The following is a 10,378-nucleotide window of genomic DNA, read 5'->3' on the forward strand; positions in this document are numbered from 1 at the left end:
CTCAGTTTCTCTCCGTAGAACCTGGAGCCAGGGTTTAGTCCTCCTAGCCTGGGCAAGTGCTCAGCCCTGGAGCTCGGTGTAAACTCCAAGAGGGAGAGACTGGACCCACACCACTGGGCCGGACAGGGTCCCGGGCAGGCCGTACATGCCTCAGATCGTACCTTAACAGTGCATCCTGGAGTCAGACTCCCCTTCCCACTGAGAGTCTCAGTGCCCTTGTCTGCAAAATGGGAGTAACAGTACCTCCGGATGAGGTAACACAGTGGGACCTGCTGAGCAGAGTAGGGCAGGGGAGGCCCCACCTCCTCGGCCTTCCTGCCCTTTTTCCCATAACAGCCTCTGAGGTTGCAAAACCACAAATCCAGAGAAGACAGGGGCTGCCCTGAGGCTGCACAGCTATTCCCGGCAGTGCCATGCCCCCACCCCCAACCCCAGGCGCTAAGTGGTGCCATCTCCAGATGCGTCTGCTAGCTTGTCTGCTAGCTTCTTCCCGTGGCCTCTGTCCCGGGGAAGCAGCACTTCTTCTGTCACCCTCTTGGTTAGGGTCCCTGGGGCAGAGCTTAGGCTTCACTTCCTCCTTGATTCAACCCACACCTGGTGGATACCCAAGGCCCCTTGGCGACCCATATCTTCAGCTTTTTTGACCCCACGATCCTTCCCTGTTGCTCAAAATTCTCCTTCCTGACCCTAGACTGATCAAGGGCTTCCTGTCCTCTAGGGCCCCATTAGGACATCACCTTCACTAGGAGGCCTTCCTTGATCCTGCCTCTGGGCTCACAACAAACAAACACACACCCTGTCTCTCTCATACCTCTGCATTTGAATTGCCTATTTGTCATGCCTTGAAGGCAGAGATAGTAGATCCTCAGGGAGGGATTAGTAAATGGCCAAAGGAAACAAATACGTGCCCTTCTGGGGTCAGCCCTCCAACCACCCAGCCCCCACGTGGCTGACAGAGGCCCTTCTTCCTAGCACTCTCACTACGTCTGGAACCGCACGGAACTCCTGGCCCTCGACCCCTACGCCGTGGACTACCTCTTGGGTAAGTGGAGTGGGTGGACTGGAGGACACCCAGCTGGGTGCCCTGGGGCTGGGGCTGTGAGTACAGACCTGGGGGTTCCAGGTCCCAGCCTTGCCCATACTTAGGGACCTTGGCTCTCAGGCTCTAGGACCTGGAAGAGGTGAGGAAGGGGGGGTTCTGGTTCACAGAATTGGGCCTGAAATCTGCTGCCTGTGCAGAGTGAATGGTTCCACTGAACACAAAGGGAAAGAGACGCTTAGGTTGGGGAAGAGATTGCGGCGGGCTCCTGGGCCAATTAGCATCATGGCCCCGGTAAATCTGACCCCTGACTGGGGCAGGTGGCCTGGAGCCAGCCCTGCTGTATGACCCAGGCAGAAGCCCACCAGGTTGTCTCTGCTGGTGTGACTGGGCGTCGGCCCCCCCCCCCCCCCCCGGGAGTGGGGAGCAGGGGAGGGGCCCTGGCTTGGTGAAATGAGGCCCTGAGCTCCACCTTGCCAACACCTGGGTCCCCTGTCCCACCTGGCTGCTGTGCCCAGCGAGTGGTGGCAAAATCTCTGCAAACCTTTCCCAAGGAGCACAGCCCCTAGTCCTGGGTGTGTCATTAGGGGTTATGGGCTCAAAGCTGGGCCCCTTGGAGGAGGATCCCCCAGACACAACACGCGTGTGTACATTCACACACACAGGCTGTGTAGAGCTGTGCATGTTCCCATGTAGCACAACAGGCCCACTCGTGGATCTTCCCACTCTATCACCTGTAAGCTGTGCGACCTTGGGCAAGTGATTTCTCTCTGTGCCTCAGTTTTCTTTTCTGTAAAGTTGGAATAATAACTATTCCGTAAGATGCAGCGATGGTAGGGCCTACCCCGGCACTGTCATGAGTACACATGAGCCAATGCATTGTATAAGGTACTCGTTACTGGGTAACAAATTATCTCCAACTTAACAGTTTAAGAGCAAACCTCAATAAAGAAAGAAATGAGAAGAGTAAACGTTTATTACTTCACACAGTTTCTTGGCGGCAGGAATTTCAAGGAGCTTAGCTTGGTCTCCCATGAGGTTGCAGTCATCCAAAGGCTTGACTGGGACCTGGGCTTCTACAATGGCTTGTTTGCATGGCAGGAAGCCTCAGGTCCTTGCCACATGGAGCTCTCCACAGAGTTGGTCCTTAGGACGTGGCGCTGGCTTCCCCCAGAAGAGTATGTAAGGCTAAAGCTGTAATATTTTATGCCCTGGCCTGGAAGTGACATAGCATCATTTCTGCAACATTCTGTTGGATGCACAAGATAGTCTTAGTGTAGGAGGGGACACACAAGTGTGTGAATTCCAGAAGGCAGGGACTCTTGGGTGCCATCTTGGAGGTTGGTGCATATGTGCTTCCAAACCGCTTAGAATGGCATGTGGGAAAGGAGGCAGTGCTCCCAAAGCTCTGGGCACACTTAGGGGCCCCCTGTGGCCACCTTCCTCCCTGCTCGCTCTAACCCCAAGTTGTATGTGGGGAACCTGTGTTCCCTGAGACAGCCCAGGCTCCTTGGGTGGGTGGGGGTTCCCCCTGACAGGGTCACGGGAAAGCTCACCATCCACGTCCTCCTTGCATATTCCTCAGGTCTCTTTGAGCCGGGTGACATGCAGTACGAGCTGAACAGGAACAACGTGACTGACCCGTCACTCTCCGAGATGGTGGAAATAGCCATCAAGATTCTGAGCAAGAACCCCAGAGGCTTCTTCTTGCTGGTGGAAGGTAAGACCCCAGACCTGGCTGCAGGGCCACTTCCCTGGGAACTTCTGGGTATCTAGCCTTGGGGTGAGGGGATTGGGTACCCCAGCTCTCAAAGGCAGCTGTCCACTTTTGAAGAGAAGGGGAAATTCCTTTTGGGGAAGATGGGTCATGCATGGTGTTGAAGCTCCCAGCCCAACGAGCTGTCCTCCTGTGGGCATGAAGATAGCCTGTCAGGCCAACTAATCCAGGAAGGCTTCCCAGGAGTGGAGGTGGGAGCCTTCCTTTTGGGGGTCCCTCCCTGAGGCCTCTCAGCTTCACTCCTCCCAAAGGACAAGTCAGCAGGCCTGGTGGACATCTGCTTCTGAGCCGCTGCCTGGCTGGGCTCGAGGACACAGGCCCAGAGTCCTCCTCTGCAGAAGCCTATCAATCTGCAGGAGCCCTCAGCTGGGTGCTGGGCATCTGCTCTTACCAGGCGCTTGTGGGGCCAAGGTCCGATTCGTGAGTCCTACACCTGAGAGCAGGCCCGGGGCAGGTCCTGGGATATCCTGGGATCCCCCAGACTGGGAGAGCCAGTCCCTTTGGGAGTTGGCAGTGCTCTACGCCAACGTTCACGCGGTTTCCCGGCGCTGGTGGGGGGCCCTGGAGTCAGGCTTGGGTTCTTTGCTGGTGCTGCCCTATCCTGGCTGTGTGACCTCTACCCGTACGTTTCTGTAAGAGGAAGTAAAAAATAGTCTTAGAAGGGTTATTAACATCCATTGCGTTCAGAGACATAAAGTACCTGGAACAGGGCCCAGCAGAAAATAAATCTTCCATGTTTCTATTATTACCATTATTATGATTACACAATAGCTAAGTCAATAACAATAGGAAGTGTGAGGAAGTGATAAAGTTTCCGGAATCTTCCAAAGTTCTAACAGCCATTGTCTCCCAGGGTTCCTGATGTTGCCTCACTGAACTCTCCCTGTACACACACACACACACACACACAAAAGACATATTTGTACACACATAATACACACTCAGGCCCCTCTGCCTTCCAGAGGCCAACGGCCGCCAGCTCAGCTTGGCCACTTTCTTGCCAAACCCCGGGGTTCCCACTCCAGCATGGCGGTCTCAGCCTGGCCCAGATGGGCCTCTGACGCCAGGGACCCGGCCAGGAACCAGTGGTGGTGAGCACACGGGCTCCCCCGGGAGCAGTCCTCTTTGTAACTGCTCCCAGAACCACAACAAAGGGAGGACCCACCCTGCCAGCCTGCCAGGCCAGAGTGGTGAGGCTCAGGCCAGTGGAAAGGGAGGACGCCCAGGCTCAGGACCCTCAGAACTGGGAGTGTCCACTCCGGCAGCGACCTCCTGTTAGAGACAGGAGGGGTCACCTTGGGTCACGCAGCCCTTCACCGGGACCTTTACGCCAGGCTCAAAGCTCCTCACCTAGGAGAGGTGGCACAGGCTTCAGAGTCCTTTATGAAGGCCTGCCTGGGCACCCCCTGGGCACTGAGAATGAGCATTTATGCCTGAGTTCAAATCCCAGTCCCCCCACCTTGGGCGCATAACCTGGTACCTGAGGCCTCAGTTGCTCCATCGGTAAATGGGACTGATCGTGCCCATCTCTGCCCAGGATTGTTGTGAAGGGGGAACAAGACACCAGCTTGTTATGCCTGGCACCACCCAGTAGGCACTTAGGCATGCTGGTTCCCGTCTCTACCTGTCTGAGGTCTCGGACGCCTTCAAGCAGGTGAAGAAGCCACACGGAGAGCCATGTGGGGTGGCGGACAGAGCACAAGCTTTCAGTCAGGTGGATCTCCTTTAAATCCTGGCTTTGCTCTCGCCGTGTGTGGGCCCTTAGTCCACGACTTGCTCTCCCTGAGCTGCTGTGAAGGTTGAGCGGCCGCATAACATGCCTGGCACGGTACTTGGCCCGTGGCCGTTACCCGTCAAAGAACAGCTAATCCGGCGGTAGTGTTGTGGCAGGACCTGGGGGTGCAGGCCACCCCCTCACCCAAGGCCTTCACCCTGGTGTCTCAAGGAGGCAGGATTGACCATGGGCATCATGAGGGCAAGGCCAAGCAGGCGCTGCACGAGGCAGTGGAGATGGACCAGGCAATTGGGAAGGCAGGCGTGATGACCTCCTTGGAAGACACGCTGACCGTCGTCACTGCGGACCACTCCCACGTCTTCACCTTTGGCGGGTACACCCCCCGGGGCAACTCTATCTTTGGTAGGTGGGCCTCTGTTGGGGTGGGCACCGGGCATTCCCAGGGGCTGCCTGTCCGGGAGCGGGAGTAGGGTGGGAGAGCCAGTGAGCTCAGGGCCTGGCCCATGTGGGACTCCGTGAGAATCGGATAAGAAAGTGAAGGTGCTATAGGGGTGCGCGTGGTCACAAGGTAAGGGGACGGACTGAAGTGAGTGCTCCGGTGGGTGGATGGGTGGCTACCTGGATGATGGGTGGATAGAAGGACGAGGGAGCAGGATGGATGCATGGCCTGATGGATGGGTGGACACACAGGTGGACCAGCAGGTGGGAGGGTTGTAGGCACAGTGAAAACTGAGGAATAGTTGGAAATAAACCAGGGATGGAAGGTGGCTTCAAGGAGTGGCTCAAGGTTCTTCAAAGGCGCTCTCGGGATTTCCAAGCGAGGGCCCGGGACTCTCCTCCTGGTTCTCCAACCTGACTCCTGGGCCGATGCCTTCCTGTGCAGGTCTGGCCCCCATGGTGAGTGACACGGACAAGAAGCCCTTCACGGCCATCCTGTATGGCAACGGGCCTGGCTACAAGGTGGTGGGCGGTGAGCGAGAGAACGTCTCCATGGTGGACTACGGTGAGGTTGCCCAGATCCGGGGCTGGGGTGGTGGGGAGGGCTCCAAACGGCCAGGACTTGGGTGAGAAGGACCTCAAGTCAATCCCCTTCTGCGGAGCAGCCCTGTGGCCCTGGGCATGCGAACTCTGCCTCTCTCAGCTTCCCTTTTTTCCCTAGAAGATTCTACCGCCTAACTGGGTCTGAGGGGCTTACCCTGGCGCCCGGCACATGTTGCTGGCTGTATAATCCCTCAAACCGGAGCCCTTCTCAGTGTTTGTCTAGTTCCATATTGTTGTCTATTCAGTTGCTCACAATGCCCCACTGGGCCTTGTGGGTCTGACCGTGCAGCCGATGGTGAGAGGCTCTCCTGAGTTGGCTCTTTGCTTCTAATCTAAACAGCCTAGATGAGGTTGAGTCTTCTCCTCTGAGGGTCCAGGGGTGCAGGGAGCAGACTCCGGCCCAAATCCCGCGGCCTTGCACAAAATGACATCCCCGCGCTGAGCCTCCGTTTCCTCCTCTATAAAATGCGAGCGTTCCAGCCAGCCGGGAAGCGCAGGGCGCTGCTGCAGAGTGCCAGTCCCCTGGCAGCCCTTCAGCAAGCGTTTCTTCTGGCCCACAGCTCACAACAACTACCAGGCGCAGTCCGCGGTGCCTCTGCGCCACGAGACCCACGGTGGGGAGGACGTAGCAGTCTTCGCCAAGGGTCCCATGGCACACCTGCTGCATGGCGTCCACGAGCAGAACTACATCCCCCACGTGATGGCTTATGCGGCCTGCATCGGTGCCAACCAGGACCACTGTGCCTCAGCCAGCTCGGCAGGTGGCCCTTCTTCTCCAGGTCCCCTGCTCCTCCTGCTGGCCCTGCTCCCCGTGGGCATCCTATTCTGAGGGTCCAGGACCTGGGCACCCACCACCTATGACAGATGGCCAGCCTCCCTCTCTCAGTGCTGCCCACCGCCTGGGAGCCCACACCTCAAGGGCCAGGTAGGCGGAGGCCTTCACAGCCTCTGCAGCTGCCAGAAAGAGGACCCAGGAAACCAAAGTCTGCTGCCCACCTCACTCCCCTCTGGAATCCTCCACCAGGGCCAGCCGAGTTCCTGGCCTCCGGCCTCCGCTCCCTCCCTGCTGCCCCCTTTGGCCAACAGAGTAGGTTTCTCTCGGGCAGGCAGAGAATACAGACTGCAGAAATTCTCAAAGCATCTTATTTTTCTAGCAAACACATTTCTCCAGACCCGGAGGCCCCAGAGCTTCCATGGAACATTCCGGATCTGACCTTCCCACTCCCCTTCCCTCCTGGAACCACCAGGCCCCATCATGCTAAGTCCCTACTGCAGGGGAGACCAGGTTCTCCACAGGAAGGGGATTTGCTCACTCATTCCAAGGCTGCGGGGGGCTCCCAAGAAGTGAACTGGGACTGGCCATCCGACCCCAGGGCTTCCTGGGCTGGGAAGAGCAGCAGCCTGGACAGACAGACATTTCTCAGCTCTTAACATGCATTGCCCACTCCTCTCTGAAGGAACACTCCTGTTTGGGACGGCAAAATTTTTTTTCCCTCTTTTTGGTGTTGGTTAAAAGGGAACACAAAACATTTAAATAAAACTTTCCAAATATTTCTGAGGACAGAACTGAGTCTTTGTGGTCAGTGAGGAAGAGAAAGAAACAAGCTTGTTTCTCTGGGAAGAGCTGGACTCTGGGCCAGGAGTGCCGGTTGCGTCGGGCCGGGAGGCAGGGGCCGCCTGCTGACCTGGGGGCTTCAGCACTCCTTACCTGCGTGACTTTGGACAAAGTGCTTCGTGTCTCTGTGTCTCAGTTTTCTTAAACATAAAATGGGACACAATCCAGTCCTGAGTTCTGTGAGAATCCAACAGAATGCCTCTGGGCCCTGAAACCCACAGCAAGAAACTCTCCCAGGGCCCTGTGACACCCTCGCCGCACGGCGCCTACGCACAGAGACACATGCCCTGGCCCAGTGGGGCTGTCTGATCATTCATTCATTCATTCATTCATTCAACAAATCCCTTGACAACATGGGTTTGAATGGCATGGATCCACTTATTTGCAGATTCTTTTGGATGAATACAGTTCTGTAACTGTATTTTCCTTATGATTTTTAATATTTTCTTTCCTCTAGCTGACTTCATTGTAAGAATACAGGCTAGACTACATACAATATGCAAAATATGTATTAATTGACTATTATCAGTAAGACTTCCAGTCAGTAGGAGGCTGTTTGTAGTTAAATTTGGGGGCAGTCAAAAATTATACATGGATTTTTGCCTCTGCAGGAGTTTGGCACCCCTAACCCTTGCGTTCAAGGGTCAGCTGTGTTGAGCTGTGTTGAGTGTGTCTGTACCAGGTCTTAAGAATTTTGTGGTGAAGAGCACAGACCGACTCCTTGCCTTCACAGAGCTTCGACCTCGCTTGGCCATTGTGATCTCTTTCTTCTTCCTGATGATCAGGCCTGGGTACTAGACTCAGGATTGCACCTGACATTGGGGTATACAGGTTTGCTCCTCACCTTACTGGGATGACAGTCCCCAGAATGGTAACCATCATAACAATTCACAGTGATCATTTACCATCTGCCAAGCTCTGTGCTTGATGCTTGTTATGGATTCGGTTCATTTAACCTTCACTAGGAAGTAGGCTCCTGTCATCCTGATGTATAGATGCCGAGATCAAGAGTCCAAGAGGTGGTGTGATTGCTCAAGGTCCCCTAAACTGTGGGGCTTGGATTCGAATTCCAGCACATTCCATCCCAAAGCTCCTATACTTGATGACATTCTTTATTTGTTTATAATACATTTCCAACCTCCTGCCAACAAAATTCTGACGCAGCCAACGCTAGTGACTCAACACACAGTCAAGTGTGAGCTCGGAAAGATGAGAGACCATGTCAGAAGTGGGCCATCCTTCAGGGAGAAAATGCAATCGAGCAGCCTTTCTCTCTGAACTTCCCAGCAGTTCTGGCAAAAAAGGGAAACACAGCCATGCTAATGCCGGGATAGAAAATTAAAAACTGCACTCTTACATCCTTGCCAGGGCGAAGAGATCCCCTCATACCACCGTCACAATGTTTGTCCTACTTCTACTATTATTTCCTAACACTGGTTCAAATTCACAGGTGAGCAGTCAAGTTTTAAAAGTTCACCAGTACCACCTGGAATCAACTTCCGCGACTCAGGGTACAAACCCATACTTTGTGTCTTAGGTTGGGTTTTCCAAAGGCAGACCCTGAGATTTGTGTACAAGTGGTTTGTGAAAGAGTATGGAAGGCACCTGCCAGGCCGAGAGCGGGGAGGTAGGACGGAGAAAGGAAGCTGATAAAAGGTAAGTTATGAAGCAGATTACCATCAGGGGCAGGTAGGGCTCAAGCCCACCCTGGGCCATGGGGAGACCCAGTAGAGGATGTGCCTCAATCCTCCCACTGCCAGGCGAGGGAGCTGGGACGTTTATTCCCCAACTCTACTCTTGTTGGATGGGGGCTGCTTCCCGGAAAGAGAATACTCTGGCACTTCCAACTTGCCTCTGAGGACTGAAAGAAAGCCCCCAGGCATGTTCTGGAACATGAGATGCTCAGAGGAGACAAACAGGGCACACACAGCATCTGTTAAACTTTGCGACACACTTAAGGGGGTTGGAAAGCATGGCCCAGGAGCCCAAGACAAGCGGGAACATGTGTTTGTGACCCAGGGCAAATTCTTTAACTCTGCTGCTACTTCATCCCTACACCTGAAGGTGGAGAGCACAGGGCAGCAGTGTCAAGCACGTAGTGAGCACTTCTATCCCACAGAGCAGAAAGCTCTTCCCACCCTGAGTCTGGGCCATGGGCTTCAAGAAGAATCCACGGTGCTCAGACACCCCCTGCCCCCCTCACCCAAGCTGGGGCCCCCGTGCTCTCATGTCACTTGTCACCTTTATTGTAACTATAATCCATGCCAGGGGGCAAGCCAGAGGTCCCAGCTCCATCCACCACCCCCATTAGAAGCTAGTGGTGGGTAGCCCAGTGGCTCAGCAGTTTAGCACTGCCTTCAGCCCAGGGTGTGATCCTGGAGACCCGGGATCGAGTCCCATGTCAGGCTCCCTGCATGGAGCCTGCTTCTCCCTCTGCCTATGTCTGTGCCTCTCTCTGTATCTCTCATGAATAAATAAATAAAATCTTAAAAAAAAAAGAAGCTAGTGGTGATCATCTGCCCACAACACAGGGGTTTCCAGTGCCTTCAGCTGCTTTCTCAGGAAGAAGAAAAAAGAGGGGCTGACAAATCCACTTCTATTCATCCACATAATCCTGCCTTGTGTTACAGATAAATCCAGAACTTAACACATTAAGAGTTTATTTCTGGGTGCCTGGATGGCTCAATCGGTTAAGCGTCTGCCTTTGGCTCAGGCCATGATCCCAGGGTCCTGGGACCCGGTCCTGGGATCGACCCCTGTGTTGGGCTCCCTGCTCAGTGCTTCTCCCTCTCCCTCTGCCACTCCCCTGGCTTCTGCTCCCTTATTCTCTGTTAAATAAAAGTTTTTCATTTTTTATTTACTTATTTTTATTTATTCATGAGAGACACAGGCAGAGGGAGAAGCAGGCTCCCTGCAGGGAGCCCAACGCAGAACTCGATCCCAGGACCCCGGGGTCACAACCTGAGCTGAAGGCAGACACTCAACCACTGGAGCCACCCAGGTTTCCCAATAAAATTTGTTGAAAAAGAGTTTATTTCTATCTCAAACATACGGTGGTGCCTCTGGTCAGGTGACAGGGACCCAGGCTCTTTCCACCTTGTGGCTCTGCCCTCCTCCAAGTCCTGGATGCTCTGTTCTGTCTCCCCAGAGCTACTGAAGTTCTGTCCAAGC

At 54.6% G+C, this 10,378-nt stretch overlaps 1 protein-coding gene across 6 annotated transcripts in view; it reads left to right on the top strand.

Moving 5' to 3' along the window:
• The window catches only part of ALPL (alkaline phosphatase, biomineralization associated), a 52,968-nt gene extending 45,823 nt beyond the window's left edge, over positions 1–7,145 (top strand). For all 6 annotated transcript variants that reach the window (XM_055332864.1, XM_055332867.1, XM_055332866.1 and 3 more), the window contains 5 exons: positions 973–1,042; positions 2,625–2,759; positions 4,762–4,953; positions 5,435–5,554; positions 6,153–7,145. In XM_055332864.1, coding sequence (XP_055188839.1) covers positions 973–1,042; positions 2,625–2,759; positions 4,762–4,953; positions 5,435–5,554; positions 6,153–6,421 — 786 coding nt within the window. In that variant the 3' untranslated portion in view covers positions 6,422–7,145. The remainder of the gene's footprint in view (positions 1–972; positions 1,043–2,624; positions 2,760–4,761; positions 4,954–5,434; positions 5,555–6,152) is intronic.
• Positions 7,146–10,378: the final 3,233 nt, after the last annotated feature.

Source organism: Nyctereutes procyonoides, unplaced genomic scaffold (genome assembly GCF_905146905.1).
Source record: "Nyctereutes procyonoides isolate TBG_1078 unplaced genomic scaffold, NYPRO_anot_genome, whole genome shotgun sequence".
In the NCBI taxonomy this organism is placed as follows: Eukaryota; Metazoa; Chordata; class Mammalia; order Carnivora; family Canidae; genus Nyctereutes; species Nyctereutes procyonoides.